Genomic DNA, 26,778 nt, shown 5'->3' with positions numbered 1-26,778 from the left:
ACATAATATACTGTTTACAAGACTGAATCTACAGCAAACATTATTATTATAACTTTTTTGTTCTAATATATATATTTTTTTAATGGAAGAAGTCATTAAATAATTAATCAGGCCTCAGAAAATTGCCAGAACGATTGTTTCATTCATGTGTTGCTCATGAATGCCAAGTGACTTTACCAAGTTAATTTAGAGTAGCTCGAATACTCCGCCATTCGAGAGGGGACCACTCTAGACTATAGTCTGAAGGTTCAATGGTCCAAAGTTTCATTAGTCCTGGGTTAGGCCTATAAACCTTTGGACTACTGAACCTAGGGTTAGGGTTAGTGTTGAACCTTCGGACCACTGAACCTTCGGACTATAGAGCTGTAACCATTTAAGAACTAGATGGATATTTGGATGGTTATGATCGCTCTTTGCCATCAGAGATAACTGTATGGTAAAAATACGGAATGGCTGCCTACCACCGGGTAAGCAAAGATTCCTGCTCTAATACAATCAATAACCCTATATTTGATACTAAATACTATAAAATTTAATATTTTCCGAGTTTGCCAATAACAAATCTATGACACATCTGTATAAAGTTACAAGAAAAAAAACAAGAGTCAAATGAAATAAAGTTAGCAACAGCACATTCTGTAATGGATTACCTTTATGTGGCATGAGTTTGACCTGTACCCCTCTTTCAATGGTTAAGGTCAGTTTTGGTGTTAGGGTTAGTCTTTAGAGCCTTGCTATAGAAGGGTACAGGTCGAACTCTTTCACTTTATGTTCATTTTGTATGTAATAAAACAAATCACATACTTAGGCCTCTGAAAATAAAAATTGCGAGAATGATAGTTTCGTTCGTGCATTGCTCTTGCAAATCTAATTTGACATAACCTATTTTTGGTTCGCATGAAATTTGGATTACCATTTACTTGAATATATAACGTGTTATGCAAAAAACCCAAAATGAGTTACCTGGATTTATTTCTGCGTAACCGATAAATGGGTCACGTAGATTTTCAGTTCTCAGAGGCCTGATATTAATAGGTAATACTGGGCTCAGTTGTGTATATTTAGCAGTTAAACCATATTGGCCTTAAGGCTTGTACATGTTAATATAGGTGCTTTTTTCAAGCTGAAGATATTTGATCTTTATATACATTTAGGCTAGCTTAGGGTGACCTTTCGATTACACTGATCAGTCGACGATTGACTTTTCTGCATTAGACTGCGATTGTACCATGATCGTGTGTAATATTTGTGTCGCTGATCAGTGTGACCTGAGTGCTCATGCAATGGTGTTATGACAATCAGCATCGGTCAGTAATAAAATAAAAAAATCAGTCGCAGGAGTTGAAAATGTTGAACTTCTTCGATGTGACAAAACAGGTTCCTGACCATCAGGCACAGTTCGTAGTCGACCTGAGCATCCTTGTGATTTTTATATGTAAATTTTATGCATCGCACGATTGTCATGCAATTTTTCCCAATTGTGACCGGATTGTAATTTGTTTTGGTGATCCTGACCATCAGGGATTGATCAATGTAATCGCAAGGTCGACCTGAGATAGCCTTTAGGTTTGTATTCTGGTCGTGTTGGTAAATACTGCTCTCAGAATCAAGTCCTCTTTGATGCACCAGTGCTCCATTTTACGAAGCAATCTTAGTACACAAAAAATTGTAATTTCTCTTGAATTATGTTTGGTAATTGTTAAATATACATGTAGATCTAACATTGATGTCCATCAATAGGAAGATCAAAAGGAACATTATTTTAAAACACATGTCATGCAAATAGCTTTATGTATTGATAGCAGAATGAAACTTCCATTTAAGACATACAGAGCTTGGTTGTAAATTGAAATAATTAAACTCTGTGCCTTTTTTATGAAGGATTATATATGAAATTTGATAGGTTTTGGGTTTGTTTTCATGAGTATGTAAAGAACAACATATTGAATAGGAATTAAATGTAATATTGGCAAAAAAACCCACATTAGGCTCTAAATAATTGAACAGGACAATAGTATGTTTACAACATGCAAATAGCAGAAGAAAGATTGCCTATAGATGAGATGACAGCACTGTGGGGGATCTAGCTCACTTGTTAGAACAGCAACCAGAGATGCTTTGATCGAAGGATCGAACCTCCTCAGTGGACCCATTCTCTGATTAGTTTTTTTTATATATTCTAACAGTGACTTTCACTGGCATTTCAAAAATAATGGTATGCGCTGTCAGTGGAAAATTCTAATAATGGAAAAATGTAACGGATTTCCTTTGTCAGAAAAAACAAATGTTTTACATCCAATAGCTGAATATTAACAAATCAATGTGCTAGTGCTAAACAAATTTTAACTTTATAAGACAGGGGCAATTGTGGAGGTGGCATATGCACGTTTTACACTAGGCTGCTTAATCATTAGAAAAACAACAAACAAAATCAACCATTAATTTATCATGCATATGTGGCATATTGTACAACATTATAACCTAACCTGAAGATGGTCGCTTTAGGAATGAAGGAAATGTTTTATTTAACGACGCATTCAACATATTTTATTTACAGTTATATGACATCAGACATATGATTAAGGACCACACAGATATTGAGAGAGGAAACCCGCTTCATGCACTATTCTTTTCAATTAGCAGCAAGGGATCTTTTATATGCACCATCCCACAGACAGGATAGTACAGACCACAGCCTTTGATATGCCAGTTGTGGTGCACTGGCTGGAATAAGAAATAGGCTAATGTGCCCACTGACAGGGATTGATCCCAGACTGACTGCACATTGAGCGAATGCTTTACATCCCACCCCATGGTCGCTTTAAGATCGATCTCCGTTGGTGGACCCATTGGGCTATTTCTTACTCTATCCAGTGCACCCCGACTGGTATACCAAAGACTGGTATATGCTATCCTGTCTGTGGGATATTACATATAAAAGATCACTTGCTATTAATAGAAAAATGTAGCGGGTTTCCTCTAAGAATATATGTAAAAAATTTTTTTTTTACAAATGTTTGACATCCAGTAGCCGATGATTAATAAATTAATGTGATCTAGCGGTGTCATTAAACAAAACAAACTTCAACTTTTTGTTTCTATCCATCTAACAACAACATTATTTCACTTAGACTGCCATGAAACAAGCAGAGAAAAGTTCTGTGTCAGGATATCAAATTGCATATTCTTTGAAAAAGGGAATTGGCTTAAGTATTGTTTATATAAAGTGGCCAGAAGTGGTGGACTTGTTATAACACTTCCTGGACATATCTTAATGGTTTCGTGGGTTTCAGACAAGTGTCTTTAAGTGGATAAAGATACAAGTGTGAAAATAAAGAATGACACACAAAGTATAATGACTGATGTACGTGTAGGTACCTGTACATGTACACGTATATGTAGGTACAGGGTGTGTGTAGAGTGGCTTTTATTGGTGTTGGGAAACGGTTGGAATTCCATCATCGATCATCAGTTAAAATCAGTTTGCATCAACTTAACACCTTTCGATTTCACAGTCAGTTAGAATTATAATTATATAAATGTACATATATGTATATATGTAAGAAGGATTTGAATTTATGAGGATCATGCACCTGTTGTTGTTTTCACCGCGATCTAGACTTTACAAATGGCTAAGTTTAACTTTAATAACCATATAATGTACATATTTACATCAATTTCATCATTTAAACTGGAGAACAATTACAGTTAACATGTCCCTACACAACTGATCATGGAATTTCATAAGCACAGCAGATCCATACTGATAAAGTTTTTATTATGATTGATCATTAGAACATCATTGGTTGTTATACATTGTAAATGTTACATGCTAGCAACCCAAAATTATTCACCAGTTAACCAGAATGTTCAGTTGTAAATATATAATGAATGAATGAATGAATGAATGAATGAATGAATGAATGAATGAATGAATGAATGAATGTTTAAATGTTTAAATGTTTAATGACACCCCAGCACAAAAATATACAACGTCTGTTGGGTGTCAAACTAAGATAAATGCGAAAATGGGTAAATGTATAAGTACAGTTACGTACAGCACTTTTAGTATTGGACAAACATTCCTTACATGTAGTAACATATCTTACATACATGTACAATGTTTACATGACACTGTGGTACATATTACAATGTATTTGTATGCATGCACAAGTAAATGTTTTTTGATACATGTAACTGTCGAGTTCCGGGATGGGTCACATTGTGTGTGTGTTATTTGGGTCAAACAGCTGATAGTGATAGAGGAATCTGTGATGGCTTGTCTGGGATTGGCTAGGGATACAGGTGAGAGAGCTAGGTAATCAAAGTGTCTGCTCACCGCATGCTTGGTTACATAACGTTCAGGTAAATGTTAAAACCGCATGGTCAACAGAAAGAAGACAGGCCAGAAAATACCGTAAGAGTTTACTGGTATTTTGGAATCTGCATATATGTGTATACAGGTACGTCTGTCTAATGGTCTTTTGGTTGTCTCAGTACTCTTGGAATCTGCATATATGTTTATATAGGTACCTCTGTCTGGTGGTCTTTCTGTTGTCTCAGTAACTCTTGGAATCTGCATATATGTGTATACAGGTACGTCTGTCTAATGGGTCTTTTGGTTGTCTCAGTACTCTTGGAATCTGCATATATGTTTATATAGGTACCTCTGTCTGATGGTCTTTCGGTTGTCTCAGTAACTCTTGGAATCTGCATATATGTGTATATAGGTACCTCTGTCTGATGGTCTTTCTGTTGTCTCAGTAACTCTTGGAATCTGCATATATGTGTATATAGGTACGTCTGTCTACTGGTCTTCCATGTCTCAGTAACTCTTAGAATCTGCAATATAGGTATACATGTGTATACAGGTACGTCTGTCTACTGGTCTTCCATGTCTCAGTAACTCTTAGAATCTGCATATATATGTATACAGGTACATCTGTCTAATGGTCTTCCATGTCTCAGTAACTCTTAGAATCTGCATATATGTGTATACAGGTACATCTGTCTAATGGTCTTTCGGTTGTCTCAGTAACTCTTGAATTTTTATGTATTTACCATTGTTTGATGCGGAATAGCTGATGTTTTTTTGTGCTGGGGCGTCTTAAACATTTGTTTGTGTGTTTGTTCGTTGGTTCATTCATTTGCCTCACTTTTAGCCCTTGCCTCCACTCTCTACTTCCCCTCAGTTGGTCCACACCCCATCTACATGTATCTCTAGCCCATGAAGTGGCGACAGTGGGTTTCCTCTCTCAATATCTGTGTGGTCCATATAACCGTAAAGAAAATGTGTTGAATGGGTTGTTAAATAAAACATTTCCTTCATTCTGTCCAGGATATAGGTGGTTTAATGGTTACTAGTTTGATGGTAGTGTTTAAAACATTTCCTTCATTCTGTCCAGGATATAGGTGGTTTAATGGTTACTAGTTTGATGGTAGTGTTTAAAACATTTCTTTCATTCTGTCCAGGATATAGGTGGTTTAATGGTTACTAGTTTGGTGGTAGTGTTTAAAAGTTAAAGTTTGTTTTGTTTAGCACATTGATTGATATATAATCAACAACTATTGGATGTCAGACATTTGGTAATTTTGATTCGTAGTCTTCTTAGGAAACCTGCTACATTATTTCATTAGCAGCAATGAGATCTTTTGTATGCACTTTACCATGGACAGGACAGCACACACCACAACCTTTGATATACCAGTCATGGTACACTGGTTGGGACAAGTAAAAAAACAATCAGAGAAAGGGTCCACTGAGGTGGTTCGATCCTATGACGTAAAAACCACCTCACACGATCACTCTACTTACTGAGCCAGATCCCAGCTCTAGTGGTACCTAGCAATATGCTGATAATTAATTAAAATCAAAATATTCTAGTATTCTTATGATGTCATTATGGAATCCATAATAGACTGCCATGAAAGTTGTTAACTATAAGTATACATTCAGTCTAGTTTTTGAAATACATGTACATGTGAAAACGTGCTAGGGTTTGGTTTGTTTATAAATATTTTAACAAATAATGAATAAATATTAAAAAGTAAAATTATAATTTTTTTTACCACAGTTTCTCCTAGTAAACAAGCTGGATGGTCCTGATAAAGATTTTTAAAAATTGTTTAATGACACCACTAAATCACATTGATTAATTAATCATCGGCAATTAGGATGTTTAACATTTGGTCATTCTAACCTTTTTTCATCAGCAGTAAGGGATTTATTATTTAAACACTTTCCTATCTAGGCAATGCTGCCCTGATCACAGCCTTTGGATGATATACCAGTCATAGGTCACTGGTTGGGACGGGGGAATCCCAATGATTCAAATCTCTAACAGCAGGGTTTTATTTCTAAAATTTGACTTGACACCCATGGTTTTGACTGGGAATTTTAGTATTGTTTTACCCCCAAAAAGGAGGAATTTTCTGTTTTATTTCAAAAACATCTTATTACTATATTAAGCGAAGTAACATTTTAAAAGAGAAATACAAATTAATCTGTTTTTCTGTTATGAAATGTGGGTGAAGGAAGGGGTGTTTGTTAAGAGTTACGTATCATGTTTAAAATATATCTGAATATAGAATAATAAACAAAAATAATATTTACATTCAGATTGGGAATTTTGTAGTCCAAAATTGGGAATGAAAAGCGACATAGCCTTCGGGGAATAGTGGGGAATGGTACCAATTATTGGAGTCTAAAAACATACATGATAAACCCCTGAACAGGCTTTCTGCCAGAAAATAATTTGAATTTAAGAAAAAAATGGAACATACGGGTACTTTATTAACGTGCCTATATCTAAAAGAGGTTCAGAAACGTAAGTGCCCTTACTAGATGGTTATAAGTTTAAAATCTGTTGAATTGGATACTGCTTTTTATGCATTTTAACAAATTTTAAACAATCATTTTCAAGAATTTAATTAACCCTGCCTAAGTTCTTATTTTGTACATTTTTAAATAAGACTTTGTAAGATAAATGGTATTTTACAACTGATTTTTAAAAAATGTATCCATCTTACTTTTTCTTGTTCAATACATTTTGAAACAACTCATAAGATAAACGGTATCAACCGGCCACGTTTGTAGTATTCTTTGTTAAAACGTGCTGAAGTGTTAAAAGTTCCCTTTGACATTTAAAAACTAAAACCGTCATCCACAATACTCAAGACTAAATTGTCTTCAAAACACGTCTCAGAGCAGCTTCATTTCAACATTTCCTAGGGGAGCATGCCCTCCAACCATTCTACAAACCTGCTCTTTTTAGAATTTTGTCATTCCCCCTTTAACAAATCCTGGATCTGCGCAATTCTTTGCCTTTACTATGTAACTATAATACATGCATTCCAGTACACTGCACTGATTTAGAGCACTTCATGAAAGTATGCGTGTATTAACCATGCTATTTTTCCTTTCAATTTTATTTTTGCATGTTCATTATTTTTCTAAACGTTCATATGCCTGCATGACTTAATTTTATCATGTCTTCATTTAAAAAACCCAAAACAACATGTATGCAATGTTTGGTTGGCTGCATTTTTGACTGACATATGATCAATTTGTGTAACAGCTCACTGTATGGATATTACTGTCCAGGTATGTGTGTGAATGTGTTCTCAACCGTGTTGTGAAGCATGTGTAATGTTCAGTTTATGTGTGAGTCACCGCCAGATTGTGGTGTTCATGGATGTAACACTAGATTGATTTTTGATGAGGTGGTCTGTATGTAAATACACATGTATAAATATGCGTAATGTGTAGGTACATCTTACCTTTTTTTGTATTACATTGCATTCTTCCTAACCAGTGTGGGATGTAGGTCTGTGGTAGAGTGCTCGCGTAAGGTATGATAGGTCATAGGATCGATTGCTATTGATGGACTCCCATTTTTTCCTTTGCTAACCAATGCCCCATGACTGGTATATCAAAGTTTATGGTATGCATTGTTCTGTCTATGGGAAAGTGCCCTAATAATCCCTTGCTGTTTTTTCAGAAGGAATAGCCTTCATTGTATATGGCAGTTGTGGGTTTCCTCCTCTCTCTATGTATCTGTCTCTCTCTCTCTCTCTCTCTCTCTCTCTCTCTCTCTCTCTCTCTCTCTCTCTCTCTCTCTCTCTCTCTCTCTCTCTCTCTCTCTCTCTCTCTCTCTCTCTCTCTCTCTCTCTCCCTCCCTCCCTCCCCCAGATGTAGAAAAACCCCAACATGTTAGATACCAAATGGTCATTGTTTAATATGTGCTGGTGTCATTAAACATTCATTCATTCATTCATACTCAGTTGGTTATTATTCAGTGTCAACTTTGTGATCACAATTCTCTAATTCTCTAACAACCCTTAATTGTATTTGGAGACCCTTTTACAGTACTTTTGTTGTGATTGCATGCAAATACAGTATTTGTGTTTTGGCTTGGAAATTTAGTTTTCAGATGATTCATGCCACATTAATCTGTTTCATTTTCAATTGTCCGCTATTTTCTTCACAGCTTTGTATTTTATTTTTATGGAATGTTGGAAAATATTTTCCTTTTCCAGCAATTTCTTTGTTTTCACCAACAAACATGAAAACAGGTCTGTTTGTTTGGCTTAAATTCCTCCTTATTTCAATGTTAGAGTAGTTTTCCTCTCTTTGATCAAATCCATTTGTCTGATTATTAAACAAGCACAGCACATGTCTAAATGTTAGGTTGTGTGCTATGGTTGACAAATACACAAGAAGAAAGGCTTAAAGAAAATAAAAGTAAGTTGTGTTATTCTTTCAAAATACATGTACATCTAACAGGCTGAGCTGGACTGGTGACATTTAAAAAAAACCTGCATGTAAATGGGGGTTTTCCACTTTTGTTTTTACATTACTGTACATGTTTATGCACAAGGGAGTCGGATATTATTGAGTACTAATAGTAGAGGTCTTATTTGAGGTGTAATTGGTTGTAGGATTGATCCTTATTGGTGGACTTATTGCATTTTATTTAAGCTGTTGTTTGCCAAATGTAAATATGGCAAGAATTAGAATGTCTTTTATAAGTGTTCCCCACAGAATTTAAGTTTATGGGGGTAGCAAGTAAATCAAGCAACGAAAAGGTAGTTTTTTCATCATAGTTAGCAAACTGAGGGGCTATGGATTTCATTTCTCTAGACTAAAGTTCATTATTTATGAGGCACCTAACAGCCATATTATGTCATTAAATAAATGTTTCTTTTTTTTCTTCTTCTTCTTCTTTTTTTTCTGTAGCTTATCCTGCCAATTAACATTTTGTGTTTTTAAATATATTTACTGGGTCGATGTTTCTGCCGGTGGACTGTCCCCAAGTGCGTCATTAGCCCCGTTGTAATTTAAAATTGCTGTATATTAATGCATAGAGGATTCGTCACAAGCATTTTTTAATATGTAAAATATCAACCGAGTCTATTTTTATCGGTATTAGTCGAGGCTCTGCCGAGACAAATACCAATTAACTAGACAACGTTGATATTTTACATATTAAAAAACATGAGTAGCGAATTCTATTTATCCTATAACACTTCTAAAATTACATTTTAATTAAATTTTTAGAAAATCACAGTACTAAAGTTGACATCATCGGTAATATGACATCATCACAATTAGCACAAATTAGTTTGACGTCAAGCATTTTAATTATAAATCTTTGAGAACGTTACTCTCAGGTACACAGATCTTGTTGTCTTGTAAGCAAATGACCCATCCACAGCAACACATTACCTAGAGACCTTGCAAATTTACATACCATTATTAACCAGGTTAATACACTAAAATTATCACATGGGTTTATGACATGGATATCATTTGTAAGTTATAGGATAAAAACTGTTACATTAGTTTCAAACCAAGTGCCTGTAAGCATGAATCGGTGCAGTAGGTTCGAATCCTGCCAAATGACACCTTGTGGTTTTAAACATACACATGTGTATTGATACACTGTATGTGTCATTTAAATTTTGTTCTTTTTAAAAAAAACATTTTTAATACTCCAATGTCTCTGGGATTACCCGTTCAAAGTAGGCAACTACACATATGTTTAACTTTTACAGTGCTTTACAAAACAGCCCTCTATATGGCGACCGATTTTTCCATTTGGCGACTAAAACATTTCATACTACAGTGAAGGTCTTTCAAGACCGGACCCTCTGTACAGAGTACCTTTTTAAAACAAGTACAGAACGTAACCTCCTGAAACTGAATCCCTCTTAATACCGGACAATTGTGTTGGTCCCAAGGGTGTTCGGTTTAGAGAGGTTTCACTGTATCTATATAAAAGTACAAGTGGGTGCCATCTGGCTCCTAGATGGAAAAGTTAATACAGAGGGCTGCAAAAGCAAGTGATGCAATTAATCTTTAATGGTATCAAGCTGTTTTATAGTACCAAAAAAATGCTTGTTCAGACATCACAATATCCATTGAAATACACCGATTACAATCTTTTTCTTTTTTTTGACAAACATGTGTTCTTGTATTACATACAAGCTCTGGATCTATCTGATCCATTCTTTTCAACACGTCCATCTTTATTGTGTTGTCATCTTCCTACACATACAGTATCTCTGGCCATTCATCGTCACACCATACCTAGCAGTCACCAGGTCTGTCTCTCACACACACTGTGGTGACAAAATGTTTAAGCCTTGTGGGATGCTACTGCATACTTCTGGCTTTTTATGACCATCACGGAGATACGGAACATGGTGAAAGCCTGGTGTGACGAGCGAGGGATCACCGTGGGTTAATGCCTTGTAACAGAACAGGGACCTCATTGTGTGTCTTCCTTTTCAACTCCCAGTCATCAATGTTGTCTTAATGTAAATGCAGTCATGCACCTCCCTTTTCATGGATTACTTATTTCGTTTTACAAACTGATTTTTCTTCTTACTTTTTTCTTTTCTATACATTGTGATTATTTTTATTTATGCCAAGTGGAAGTAAGGTTTTTAATGAAATGGTTATATTGGGTTTGGGGAGGTGGGGCATTTGTTGTTATCCTTGCCTTCTTGCATGGCTCACTCTGTACAAAGTGACTGCAACATTTAATCTTAGGATAATAAAATATTCCTTAAATTAGCCACATTTTAATAATTTTCAAGGAAATATGTTACAAATCTGAAAGTTGGATAAAGCAAAATTTGTTCCATGGTGAGCCCTGCTTCCTGTTTACCAAATTCATAAATTAAACTTAAAATCACTGCATATCCATCAGCGAGAATGTTCAAGGACACCCCAGCAGTTCTAATAGTAGCCTTTAGGAATAGATCTAGCACTGGTATAAAACTGTTTTGGCCTAATATATATTACAGCTTTTTAGCATTCAATTTCACATTTCTGGTCATGGTGGTGTTTACGTTAGCTACAAATGCATTTTATGCAAAACACAAAAAGGTACATATACCTATTGTGAAAAAGGATCATTGGCTTTGGGAGCGGGACATAGTCCAGTGGTAAAGCATTCACTTGTTGCGTGGTTGATCTATGATTGATCCCCATGAGCTATTTCTTGTTCCAGCCAGTGCACCACGACTGGTATATCAAAGACCATGGTATTTGCTTTCCTGTCTGTGGGATGGTGCATATAAAACATACCTTGCTACAAATGGAAATTTTTTTTTGCGGGTTTCCTCTCTAAGACTATATGTCGCAATTACCAAATGTCTGACATCCAATAGCTGATGATTAATAAATCAATATATCATTAAACAAAACAGTATTTTTAAACAAATCAAATTGTGTTGATCTGCATCAAGTTTCAGAATATTTGTGAACTTCTAGCAAGTTGAATGTGTGTGGGTTTTTTTTTGGTATTTTAGTTTTCCTTTGTGTGTTATTTTAAACAGTATTTTTTTCTGACTTGTTTAACTGTATGGACAGTATGACGTCATTGTTTGATACCATGTTTATTTGTTTGTCTTTGTTGTGATGTTGTTTTTAATGAGATTGTTTACTATTACAGATGTCTGCGGGAGTGATGCAGGTGCTGTCTCAGTGTGGTGAGGACGAGTTTGAGAAAACCATTAACGAGATGCCACTTAAGGTAAGTTACCTGTACAGGTACGCATGTACATTTATCCTACTATACACTGGCAAGATATGATGACTAGATAAATTTCTATATTTTCGATCAGTGTCTAAAAATATAGGTCTTGTGACTTAAACCCAACTCGACGCAAGTATTTCATACTAGATTTTAACGAAATGTACTCTTTAAACTATTCATTCGAGTACAGTATATACAAATAGCATTTAGTGTCACTATTAAGATACAAAACTTGTATATTTATTTATGAATTAAATTTTAGAAGTGTTTTTTTTAATGTGACAGAATATACATGTAGCTAACATGTAGCTAGCCTTGATTGGTTGATGATACTACATTTGCATACAAAAAACAGGCCCCGTGCTTATAAACCTTAAAGTCTAGACTTTAATAAAGTCTAGACTTTAACGTCATGGCAACGCCATTCAAATAGCATTATGTTAAAGTCTGGACTTTATTAAAGTCTAGACTTTAAGTCTTATAAGCACGGGGCCTGGAATAAGTAAACATTTTCAGACTGTTCCTGTTGGATTGCAAGATAAATAAAATAACCAGTAACTTCCTTAAAATATTGGCTTTATCCTGCTCAGGTCGAATGACAGAGCCTTGTAGCTGTAGCTATTCTAAACTTTGCAGGATAAAGCTGGTATTTTAAAGCAGTAACCGGTTATTCTCTAGACATATCATGTGTATGTACACATCATCTACATATACAGGTAAATACGTCATTTAGGTAAATGATACATTAACCTCTGTATGTTGTGGTATTCTAGTGACTGATCAACATTTAAAAACAAATCTATATTTCTGTAAAGTTCACCAGTCATCCTATTCAGAAGCAGATCTAGGAGGGGGGGGGCAGGGGCCTGCCCCCCCCCTAAATTTTGTGACAGTTATAATTTTATTACATATTATTTTTTTATTTTTTTTACGATCTCCTCCAAACCTCCCCCAAAGTTCCATTGGCCTCGTGTCATTGGGGCCCCTCCTAAATGGATTTTCTGGATCTGCCACTGCCATTATAAGCATACGAAATGGACTGTTTGAAATTTGCTAGTGTTTGCTAATTGCAATAGAAATCCTGTATTCGTGTCTGTTGTAAACTGTATACCACATAGGCACAATCATGTATGTCAACACAGGCATGTTAAGTACTCAGGTACATTGTCTGTCCTACAGCAGCTGCTTTACGACAAGGAGATAATCCCTCGTTCAGGTGATGGTTGATTTATCAGACACACACACCTGATGACACATACCTGTGCGTACCTGTGTATATGATAATAGCCTAGCACTGCACCGGTCAGCGTGCACTAAAACAGCTTGCTCTGAATGTGCATGTTAAGCCCTATGACCTGACCTGCACCGGCCAGCCCAGTATGACACTGTAAGCCTAGATGCAGTCCAGTACAGCTTCGTTACTGCAGAAAATCACAATCTGTCATATTGATGAAGGGAATGTATTTACTCAATAAGATTAGTATACTTACTAAAAAAAAACCCATAATAATACACAAAAAAAAAAAAATCATTATTAAATAATAATAATAAAAAAAGTCTTGATCTTTAAACTATCCACAATAAAATTATAAAAAACAAAAACATAATAATATAAAAAAGGTTTAAAAAATTTAAAATGACATTTGGTCTGTATACTATAAACATCTTGAAGAGTTTTGTTAAAAAATTTAGTTTAAAAATGTGGGTTTTAAAACAAATATATTTTCATGTACAAATGTATGTAGAAGCAAAAGAGATCATTAGATTTATGTATGACACATTTTTATTGTGTTGTGAGTAGGGTATCCACGAGTACTCGGGAATGGGTCGAGTCTAGCAAGACTAAAGTTCTTTCACAGGACTCGAGTACCTGTACAAGGTGTAATACAATGATCAACTATAATACAATGGACAAGTAGGGCAATAATGTCAGCAGTAGATAATCAACGATATAAGTTACACAATAATTATATGATCATGAGCTAGTTTCTCTTTTTAAACTGGCCGCACGTCCTTCACAACACTGACATATCAACTGGTTTCGAAATGCAATACAATGGCATGATTTGACATCCATGTTCAGTACTGGAATTAAGATGCATAATGCTATTTTACTTTATTCCTTAATCTATCTTCGTTTAGTGTAAGTGTCGGGTACTCAGGTTCATGTCGAGTTTGACCCTCGAGTACACAATTCCAATATTTTGGACTCGTGGGGGCCCTAGTTGTGAGTATGTCAATTCAAAATGATAAACATTACATGAATTTGTTGACACAATTAATGAAATGTGTAGTTTCCCCGATTTGTGAGTATATACACCATGACTCACATACCTGAGACAGGTGACAACAGGTGTACAGACTGGCTGGTATTGGATTTGTATGTCAGGTAGTAATGATAGACATTAATAGAACATAAATGACACAGATACATTATGATCAAAGAATATTTATAGGTTTTATTTACTGCTATATATACTGGCAGTACTGGTATGTATATAGGTATATGTATACACTGTAGGTATATGTAGCCTGACAGTTTTAAAGGCACGTATGACTAATTTAAGTAGCCAGTTACACTGACATTTTAAGACAAGCTGACTAGTGTTTATTGTCGATTTATGAGGTTCTCTGAATCACTAAGTCTCTCTGTGTTTGCACTGAAAACAGACCTTTTTGTTAGCTGTTGAAATCTATACTGGAAAAACCATTACATAAACAAGATACATGCATTTTTTCAGAAATGTTAATATTGTTTTGAGCTGCTACATCAGTCAGAATAAACAGAAATACATAGAATAAAACCCTGACATTACTAAATGGTTCTGAAGTGAAAAAAAATAAAACAAACAACAAACATTTAGCAAAACCCACACAAAAATCGAAATTACTCAAGGGATAAAGTAACATTTGAATTTAGACATTTTGATTACATACAGGTTTTATGAGCATGTTAGATGCAAATACTGATTGCTGTATTAATAAAAAGTGGAATATGTACTGTTAAGCCTTGATAAAAAAACAAGAAATGGTTTATTTAACAAATGACTCAACACTTTTTATCTACAGTTACAGACATATGGTTAAGGACCATACAGATAATGATAGAGGAAACCTGTTGCAGCTGTGTCATGGGTTCTCTTTTTGATTATCAGCATGAGATCTTTTATATGCATCATCCTTATAGACAGGATAGTACATACCATGACCTTTGTTATACCAGTTGTGAAATAACCCAATGTGCCCACTGACAGAGCTCGTTCTTAGACCGACCGCACATCACCAAGCAAGCACTTTACCATCAGGCTCTGTCCCGCCCCCTGAGATTAAAGAACTCCCCAGTGTGGATTGACATTAATGTTGGAAACAAGAAAGAACAGTTTATCGAAAGCTGAGAAATAAATGTTGGTAAACTGCAATATTATTATGTTATTGGTTGTGTTGTTCTGTGATCCTTTAAGTAAACAGCTATGACAGTTTTCTGATAATTCTCTAATGTCCCGTCTAAATGTTGGCACTCGGTGTGTTACCTGTTACAATTTCCTCTCGTTTAGCTTCGTCTACAAACAAGTAGGTCCAAGATTGATGTGGTATGACTGGCTATAGGTAGGCTTTTAAGAAATTTTAAAACATGTAGTTTAGTGTGTAAACATGTAGGTCCAAGATTGATGTGGTATGACTGGTTATAGGTAGGATTTTAAGAAATTTGTAAACATGTAGTTTAGTGTGTAAACATGTAGGTCCAAAATTGATGTGGTATGACTGGTTATAGGTAGGATTTTAAGAAATTTGTAAACATGTAGTTTAGTGTGTAAACATGTAGGTCCAAAATTGATGTGGTATGACTAGCTATAGGTAGGATTTTAAGAAATTTTAAAACATGTAGTTTAGTGTGTAAACATGTAGGTCCAAGATTGATGTGGTATGACTGGCTATAGGTAGGATTTTAAGAAATTTGTAAACATGTAGTTTAGTGTGTAAACATGTAGGTCCAAGATTGATGTGGTATGACTGGCTATAGGTAGGATTTTAAGAAATTTTAAAACATGTAGTTTAGTGTGTAAACATGTAGGTCCAAGATTGATGTGGTATGACTGGCTGATGACTTTTAAGAAATTTTAAAAATATTTTATATCTAGAAAAGATGTATTTAAAGTAGCATGATCATGGTTGAGATTTTAAGTTTTTAAGAGCATTTAAATTATATTACAGTGAAACCTTCTAAACCGGACCCAGAATTACCTCAAAACCAGACGGTTTTCATGGTCCTTTTTTAAAATATCAATACAGAACATGACCTCTCTAAACTGGATACCTTTTAAAACCAGACTTTTTACTTCGTCCCGAAGGTGTCCACTTTAGAGGGGTTTAACTGTATATGTATTTATATAAATTTTATTTTAAAAAACTAAATGGTTACAACTTTCTTTTGACCTGTTTATTTTTAATGTAATGAAATAATCTAAATGTTGCTGACTGCAGTCATTCAGTGTACGTATAAATGAAAGAAATGTTTCATTTAACGACGCACTCAACACATTGATTTTACAGTTATATGGTGTCAGACATATGGTTAAGGACCACACAGATATTGAAAGAAGAAACCTGCTGTTGTCACTTCATGGGCTAATCTTTTCAATTAGACGTGTAAATGATGCCACTTTGTTGAAATTATGCTACATTTCTCAAAGTCTGTGCCATGGACTTCAAAAAAAATATTTATAAATAAAACCACATGCACACATGTATGACAAATAACACGTTATAAAATGTTCTTTCATCCAAGAATGTTAAAAAAAATGCTCAAGTATTTATGGCATTACTTTGTAATAAAAGCCATTCACCATTAACCATGATTTAGCCATAAATCGAGAAATGACCATTTGACATCAACCCACATGATTCTTTTTATTCTGTTGTCAATAGTTTAGCTGGATGCTCATCCAAGCAACTGTGTGTGTCTAACCAATTGCTTTATACTACCAAAAATGTGGCAGTGTTATGAGTTAATACTGTGCAATGATCCATGATTATGAGATAAGATGGCCTAAACTTTGTGTTGGAGTACACTCCCTCAGTAAACTCTCCAAGATGAGGCGGACACAAAAGTCGTTCGCTGAACCATGGAGCTGCTCACAAATCTTCAACAACAGGCCTAACCAAGTGGCAAACTGGAAACCCAGAAACCGTCCATTCACTGGATGACTATAATGCGGCATATTTGGCTGACTTGTGATGGTGTTTTACCAGTATTTCCACTCTTTTGTTTGTGTGATGGCAGACCCCAGTCAAACCTGTTGTGGATGGACCATGCAGAAATGTTTAAAGTTATCCAATTTCTCCTAGAATTATTATTAAGAGTTTAAATGGATAGCTCTCCTGCTATTTCCATATGAAAAGACCTATGATATGGTTTAAATCAGTACCTTAATAGACTTAAATACGTTTTTATTTTTATAACTGTACATAGGTGAAATTTTAATTGGGGGGGGGGGGGGGGGGAGGCAAGTGTTGGTTTAGGTTTAATAACAGAAATTAAGGCACCAAGACAAGTTGGAGGGCACTGAGGAAAATGTTTCTTTCACAAGAGGCACAAAGTCAACTTAATTTCTGTCAAGTTTTCTCAGACAAAAACGATGTAACCCTGGTGCCTTGAGTTCTAGCCTGTGCAGTTTGTTGGAAACAGAAATGTTTTATTTAACGATGCACTCAACACATTTTATTTACGGTTATATGGAGTCGGACATATGGTTAAGGACCACACAGATATTGAGAGAGGAAACCCGCTGTCACCACTTTATGGATTACTCTCTTTCGATTAGCATCAAGGGATCTTTTATATGTACTATCCCACAGACAGGATAACACATACCATGGCATTTGGTATACCAGTTGTGGTGTACTGGCTGGAGCAAGAAATAGCCCAATGAGCCCACTGACGGGGATCAATCCACCACTGGGCTACATCCCACCCCTTTGTTGGAAACGGATGTCTTTTATCATATTACCAATGATAATTTTGCTGTCTTATATACAGTTGTATACAACATGGAATTTATTGGAAGAGCATGGTGGCAAACCTGATTAGGCACCACAGCATATTTCTCTTTCTGTCGACAATAGTAGATTTTCAGGGCAACCACAGCATTTGCCGTCATTATTGTGGTAAAATTTGAACCCTGTCTGTACCAGAAAGGGAGAGAAATATTTACAACTCTATGCAATAGTGTACAAATCCCTCAACAACTAGAACACCTTGTCCCTAGACATCAGAGATTAAATCATTTCCTTACAGAACTACATGAGAAAGGTTGTCACAAAGTTCCTAGCTGTTTACCGATGCCTACATCCAGCAGTTCTCGCTCTTTGCTAGCTGTTGACCAGTTATCAAGGGACATTTGTTTAGTTGTTTGTATGTGCACTGATCTACATTTGTCAACAGGCGAGAAGCGACTGACATTCAGGCGGAAAGCAACACTGTTTGTTCAGTACCCGAAGCTTCTGCTTGAGCCGTTCGGCAAATTGTACTGTGGGAAGGTGCGGTCTGTTTGCTTCTTCTAAATAAGCTCGGTGATTCATAACAAAACAGATACTCTTCCACATTCCCCCATACTGAGTTTTAAGTCACGGTTGGCCATGTAGATAAGGGTTTGTGGTCTGTCATCATGTAGTAAGATGTTCAGTACCTTATGTAACAGCCACCTGTGCTTGATCGAACCTAGGGTAGGTTGTTGCTCACTGTTAAAGCACTTGCACAGGTAAAACAAAGGATATGGTATGTGCTATCCTGTCTGTGGGATGGTGCATATAAAAGATCCTTTGCTACTAATGGAAAAATGTACAGGGTTTCCTCTCTAAGACTGTCAGAACTACCAAATGTGCTCTAGTGGTGTCGTTAGACAAAAGAAACATTAACCTTTAATTGGTGGAACCTCAACAGAATGTATATATTTACATGTGTTACTGTAAGCATCAACACATTTTTGTACTCAACAAAATCAAGTTACCGTAAAAAAAAAAAAAAATGACAACACATCTAGAACACATTGATTTATTAATCATTGGCTACTGGGTGTCAAACATTTAGTAATTCTGATATTTAGTCTCAGAGAGGAAACCTGCTACATTTTTCCATTAGTAGCAAGGTATCTTTTATATGCATCATTCCACAGACAGGATAGTACATGCCACAGCTTTTGATATATCAATTGTGGAGCACTGGCTGTAATGAGGAATAGCCCAATAGGCCCACCAATGGGGATTGATCCTAGATCGACAATGCATTTGGCGAGTACTTTACCACTGGACTATGTTCTGCCTTTTAGAGGTCAATAGACCTTTTGGTCAGTTTTTGCTAGAATATATTTAAAATATGGATCACATTCATTAATTTTTTTATTATTCCATTTTAACTTAATTTGTGTGCTTATATTGAAATTAAGGTTCAAGAATGCTGTCCTGGGCATACACCTCAGCTTTCTGGCCTTGTGATTATAGTCTAGACTCAAGACAACAGAGTAATACTTTTAACATCATAGCAATATCATATGAATTGAACGCATGTGACATCATTAAAGGCTTGAATCTAGAGTAGACTAAAAGTTTTATAAGCACAGGCCGAGGACTCTTATGTCCAAGACAGTGGGTTAATGGTCCCTGAGAGAGGAGTCGGTGTAATGACCATACACCTCCCCACTGAGCTATTAAAATTCTCATTTAGTGGGTGTAGGTACCAAGAGGAAGAAAATGTTTTTATTTTACGACACTCTCAACATATTTTATTTACGGTTATATGGCGTCAGACATATGGTTAAGGACCACACAGAATTTGAGAGGAAACCTGCTGTCGTTACTTCATGGGCTACTCTTTCCGATTAGTAGCAAGGGATCTTTTATTTGCGCTTCCCACAGGCAGGATAGCACAAAAAATGGCCTTTCTTGAAACAGTTATGGATCACTGGTCGGTGCAAGTGGTTTACACCTACCCATTGAGCCTTGCGGAGCACTCACTCAGGGTTTGGAGTCGGTATCTGGATTAAAAATCCCATGCCTCGACTGGGATCCGAACCCAGTACCTACCAGCCTGTTGACCGATGACCTAACCACGACGCCACAGAGGCCGGTCTGGAACGAGAAATAGCCCAATGGGCCCACCGGTGGGAATCAATCCTGATCCTAGATCGATCGCGGATCAGGCGAGCGCTGTACCACTGAGCTATATCCTGCCCAGATACCATGAGGTAAACCCAGTAGTGCCTGCCACCTTTAGGACAATGGATTAACCACCACGACATCATTAAGTCCAATCGTAGCTGATAGTACTAGTAGTGATTTTCTTTTATACTTATTTTCATAAGGTTCAAGCACGTTATCTTGGCTGTCTGTCCAGGACAGAGGGTTAAAGGTTAGTGCGAGAGAAGAGGGTGTAGTGGTCTTACACCTACCCATTGAGTCTTTAAAACTTGCTCTGCGTTGGAGCCGGTACTGGTGTGTGAATCCAGTACCTACCAGTCTTATGTCTGATGGCCACCGAGGCCAGTGCTAGCAGTAATACTGGAGATCTGTAGATAAAATCAATGGGTCATTGTCCATTTGCTGTCCTGGCAATAGTGATCTCCAATCAAAAGGTCATGTTTACTGTGCCAGAGTTAAGAATTATACAAATGTTTATCTATATTTGTCTTCAGTTGGAAACATTTTCATCCACGCAACTCTGGGTCCAAGCATGTGTGGGTCAGTTTGATGAGCAATGTTGACAACGTCCTCCTTAATAAACACATAGGTTCAGAGATCTCTCCAATTAATGCCAAATCATTGCACAGAGCGGGTACAAAGGCAGACTTCCATTTGTTTGACCTCACGTTCCTAGATGGCGACAAATGGATAACATAACTCTGTGTCCTGACCTTTAGTGGGGGAAAGTGGTATTCAAAGAAACAATGCGTAATATGTTAAAACTTGTGTGTGAGACCAGCTCAATAGCTGTGAATGTAGAGTTGAAGAAAACTAACTGTACAGGTCTTTAGATTGATAGTTAATAATGACACCATTTGAGCACATTGATTTATTAATCATCGACTATTGGGTATCAAACATTTGGTAATTTTGACATAGTCTTAGCGAGGAAATCTGCTACATTTTTCCATTAATAGCAAGGGATTTTTTATATGCACCTTCCCACAGACAGGATAGCACATACCACTGCCTTTGATATATCAGTTATGGTGCATTGGTGAAATGAATGAGAAATAGCCCAATGGGGATTGATCCCAGACCAACCATGCATTGAGTGAGTGTTTTACCACTAGGCTATGTCCCATCCTGACTTGCACAAATGTGGGTTTTTTTTTATTACTACTGGATTTGGGTACTGGAATACAAATGTAACAACTACCAGCCTTAAAACCAATGGTTAATCACAGCACAACTGAGGTTGGAATGGATCTTTTACATGATATTACCCACTAACAGGATAGTAAACCAGAGGTCTTAATAAGCACTTAACAAGTGAAAACCTATTTGGACATGCAAAATGTACCTTAATGGTTATCTGATGGACAAGTAAACATTTACAGTGTCATTTTTATTGAAAAGTTTCCCTTTGAACTTGAATGTAACAAGTGAAAATAATGGGGAAGAAGTAGATTTTCTATATGTACTTGTTTAGTGAACTGATGAAAAAATTCTGCTTATTTTTCTATCACTGAAAACACACACAAACTGTGATGTAGTGAAACATAAGGTTTTTGTGTTTTAAAATAAATTTGGCCATATAGACAAGGTAGTGCATGCATTTAAATGTACAGTATTTGATATACATTATATTTGGAACAGAAAAAAGGCTGGCGATAGTTGACCAACCAATTTTGCAGTGGCTGGCAAGTTCATATGGACATCCCATAGCGGATGATTAATAAATCACTGTGATCTAGTGGTTTCATATGGACATCCCATAGCCGATGATTAATAAATCACTGTGATCTAGTGGTTTCATATGGACATCCCATAGCCGATGATTAATAAATCACTGTGATCTAGTGGTTTCATATGGACATCCCATAGCCGATGATTAATAAATCACTGTGATCTAGTGGTTTCATATGGACATACCATAGCCGATGATTAATAAATCACTGTGATCTAGTGGTTTCGTTAAACCAAACAACCTTTAACTTTGTGCAATTATACATGCATTTCCCTGGACAAACTACATGCAGACTAATTTGCCCACAGTGGGGTAACAGTGATTCTAAAGTCATTTGTTTCAGTTTAATGATTTAACTGTCTTTCCTTGGCTTTTATTGCTGGATCTACATGCATCAGGCAGCAATTTGCCTGCACTGGGCTTCCTGCACCTTATGGGCCGGTGATTGATCAACTGACAGGCTATTGCAAAGTCTTGGGCCTTAATTTATCACCTCATAAATATATGCATGAATAGACATTGTGTATGCGAAATAGTATTTCAATGAACATGGTGTCCGTTACGAACCAAAACGCCAGTGCATAATGGCTGGAATATATGTGAGAAAAGTTTTGTTGTGTGGCATTCTTATTTTAATTAAGCTGTGAGGCTTAGTTTCATTGTGTTGTTTTTTTGTGTTTTTTAAACAGGGTGGTCTGTATTTGTATATGAAGGTCAGTTCCAGGTAGTGGTGGTGTATGTACTTTAAAGAGCAATATAAATGGAATACAAACACACCTGCTCAAGCAGCAGCCATCTGTTTGAAGAAAGTACATTATATAATTATTCTAGGGTAGGATAGTTGTTTAATGTGTTAATAAAGGAAAGGAAAGGAATATTTGAAGTCTGAATTACTGAACTTTGAAGGACTCTTAACATGGTTATTTCAACAATTGATTGAGACAGAGAGAGATAAAATCATTGCTGCTCAATATTAGTAGGCTTATCTTAAAGGGACACACCCTAGTTACGTTTATTTGTTAACCATTACGGCTTTGTTTTTTGCTATTAAACCCCATTTTTCACAAATAAAATTGCACTTTACTTACATTTTATTATTTAGAATGCACATTTCCATTCACCTGAAGTGCTTTTTGGTAATCCTGATGTTTGTAAAACCACGAAATGCATTTTTTGCATTTTTTCACAAGACGTGTTGTCGAGAAAAAAAAAGTTAAGCAAGTGAGGTCCAATCTATTTTTAGAGGGGATATTTCCATTTCAATGTCACAGACGTTTGTATATCACGTGACCGTTATCATTTTGGTTTGGTTTGGTTTCTCGTGCATGTTCGCACAATCAACATCCGATTTGTTTGTTCATTTGTGAGATTTTTCTTCACAGTTCGTGAACATTTTCAGTAACAATAAAGTTCAGACAAGTAAGTGTCTCAATACTAAACGTTACAAACCCTTAAAACCAATAATTTTGCTAAGTCTTACGATATCTGGAGAGGGGATACAACCAGGACAGAACAGTTGGAACATGTCCAGGAGAGGTGAAACGAACGCACCCCAAGTCTGTGAAATTTGTCGTGACGTAGGCATTGTTGTGCTTCGAGCGACATCTACCGGTGACATCAGAATACTAACTTTCAAAATTATTTCAAGCAATTGGGACATGGGGATTCCCATGGTATTTATCGATATAAAACCTGCTTTTTCACTCCATTTGATAAAAACGTGATCTAAGTGTGTTACAGGTTTGTAGATTAACCAAATTATAATTTATTTTCGCTGGATGGAACTAGGGTGTGCGGCTTTAACAAAGAATCTTTTTTTAGCAAAGCAATTTTTAGATGAAACAGATTTGGGTTTTGGGGGGGGGGGGGGGGATTAATGTTTCACCACTACTTAGTTATTATGTTTTTGCATTAATATTAATTTGTTTTTTAAATTAATGTATACAGTGTACATTCAGTGAAATATGCTTTACTAAGCCTGTATATATTTAGCAACAAAAACCAATACCTCACTGAATGATAACTACTGTACTTGAATTACATGTTAAAAAAACCGATGAATGAAAATCTATAATTTACTCTGCATGAAGACGTCCGAAGGGGATGTAAATTATGTTGTTACAAGGATCCATATTGATCTGTCGGTTTGTTTTCCTCGCAGTTTGGTGTTGCTGTAGGTGTCCGGGTTACCTGTTGTCAGTGTGTACGGAGCAGCCAGGTCAACACGGCCGATGTTGATGGACACAGACAATTAGATGTTGATACCTGGAGGTGGTCATCCTCACACATTCTCTGTCTGTGTTGTGTCAACAGCCCGGTTCTGTAGCACTGGGACAACTGAATGTAGCTACCAGGGTACTCCCCGGTTCTGTGGTTCTGTGGCACTGGGACAACTGAATGTAGCTACCGGGGTACTCCCCGGTTCTGTGGCACTGGGATAACAGAATGTAGCTACCGGGGTACTCCCCGGTTCTGTGGCACTGGGACAACTGAATGTAGCTACCGGGGTACTCCCCGGTTCTGTGGCACTGGGACAACTGAATGTAGCTACCGGGGTACTCCCCGGTTCTGTGGCACTGGGACAACTGAATGTAGCTACCGGGGTACTCCCCGGTTCTGTGGCACTGGGACAACTGAATGTAGCTACCGGGGTACTCCTCGGTTCTGTGGCACTGGGACAACTGAATGTAGCTACCGGGGTACTCCCCGGTTCTGTCGCACTGGGACAACTGAATGTAGCTACCGGGGTACTCCTCGGTTCTGTGGCACTAGGACAACTGAATGTAGCTACCGGGGTACTCCCCGGTTCTGTCGCACTGGGACAACTGAATGTAGCTACCGGGGTACTCCTCGGTTCTGTGGCACTAGGACAACTGAATGTAGCTACCGGGGTACTCCCCGGTTCTGTCGCACTGGGACAACTGAATGTAGCTACCGGGGTACTCCTCGGTTCTGTGGCACTAGGACAACTGAATGTAGCTACCGGGGTACTCCTCGGTTCTGTCGCACTGGGACAACTGAATGTAGCTACCGGGGTACTCCCCGGTTCTGTAGCACTAGGACAACTGAATGTAGCTACCGGGGTACTCCCCGGTTCTGTGGCACTGGGACAACTGAATGTAGCTACCGGGGTACTCCCTGGTTCTGTGGCACTGGGACAACTGAATGTAGCTACTCCATGTGTTTTGGGTACATTTCATAAGCAGACCTTTTTGTTAAAGGGAGCTATCATTCTGGCTCCCTATCACTCCCATGAAACTAGTTCAAGGATGGGTGGGTACGTGGGCTGGAGGCTGGTACAATAGTGGTAGATGCTGCCATGGGTTTGTATCCCAGTACCAGCTCAAACCAAGGTTGAGCATTTGGACACAGTTCTGAGGTCTGGACCATTCCATAGTCTGCCAGAAGATGAGATATAGGTATTACGGTGGCAACATTTGCATTTTAGCTGTAACATTAATTTTTCATGCTTAGCTCCAAGGTTCACAAATCCTACCAATGAATGAAAACAAAGAGGTGAAATAAATAAATAAAACACACATACACATACAATGAAATGTGGTTTAAATGCACCTAAGTGCAAGTTAATTTTTTTTTTAAATGTTTTTAAATGTTTATTTTTAGCTCAATTAATGTTACATTTTTGCATTTAAGTCAGTTTCTCACAAAGTGTAAGTCCTTTGTCAATGAAACTTGGTTTACAGTTGCATCTATGAATGTTCATCTCAACTCAATGCATATTTTAAAAATGTTTTAAATTTATTAAATTTAACTTTTAATAAAAAAATTAATTAAATTTTTTAGTTTATTATATTTTTTAAAACATTTATTGTTATGATCATCTATAGATTTAACTATCAGTGACACCAAATATAATAAGTTATAATAGATGAAACAGTTAATTCCATTCAATTCTTGTTGTGGAATAGCCCTATCTGAATATCCCATTCCTTCTCAGAAGGCATCTGACCCACGTACCCCAACTCGACACTAAAAAGGCCAGCATGTCTTCAGCACTTGGCATTCCAGCATGGGCCACTGTGTAATAAATCAGTGAGTTGTCACCGCATAATGTCCAGATTATCAGGTCTGACTGGAGCCTGGTGTACCTGGTGGGGCTGGTGACGGACTAATTGATTGGCCACTTGCTTACACTGTCCAGAACACAGGTAACAGATAAACGTGTTGTCATGACATCATGTCCAGATCATCGGTCCTCCTGTTGTAGTTGTTCTTGTCATAATAGTGTGGTCACTGGTTGGTCACTGTTATGTTGTCATGACATCATGTACAGATCATCGGTCCTCCTGTTATAGTTGTTCATGTCATAATAGTATGGTCACTGGTTGGTCACTGTTATGTTGTCATGACATCATGTACAGATCATCGGTCCTCCTGTTATAGTTGTTCATATCATAATAGTATGGTCACTGGTTGGTCACTGTTATGTTGTCATGACATCATGTACAGATCATCGGTCCTCCTGTTATAGTTGTTCATGTCATAATAGTATGGTCACTGGTTGGTCACTGTTATGTTGTCATGACATCATGTACAGATCATCGGTCCTCCTGTTATAGTTGTTCTTGTCATAATAGTATGGTCACTGGTTGGTCACTGTTATGTTGTCATGACATCATGTACAGATCATCGGTCCTCCTGTTGTAGTTGTTCTTGTCATAATAGTGTGGTCACTGGTTGGTCACTGTTATGTTGTCATGACATCATGTACAGATCATCGGTCCTCCTGTTGTAGTTGTTCTTGTCATAATAGTATGGTCACTGGTTGGTCACTGTTATGTTGTC

At 36.9% G+C, this 26,778-nt stretch overlaps 1 protein-coding gene across 2 annotated transcripts in view; it reads left to right on the top strand.

Annotated features, from left to right (window-relative positions):
• Nucleotides 1–26,778, top strand: part of LOC121367897 — a 112,658-nt gene that overhangs the window by 529 nt on the left and 85,351 nt on the right. For both annotated transcript variants that reach the window (XM_041492346.1, XM_041492345.1), the window contains exon 2: nt 11,964–12,044. In XM_041492346.1, the coding sequence (XP_041348280.1) occupies nt 11,964–12,044 (81 nt within the window). The remainder of the gene's footprint in view (nt 1–11,963; nt 12,045–26,778) is intronic.

Source organism: Gigantopelta aegis, chromosome 3 (assembly GCF_016097555.1).
Source record: "Gigantopelta aegis isolate Gae_Host chromosome 3, Gae_host_genome, whole genome shotgun sequence".
NCBI lineage: Eukaryota > Metazoa > Mollusca > Gastropoda > Neomphalida > Peltospiridae > Gigantopelta > Gigantopelta aegis.
The sequence above is the reverse complement of the archived record's forward strand: the minus strand, read 5'-3'. Positions and strand labels throughout refer to the sequence as shown.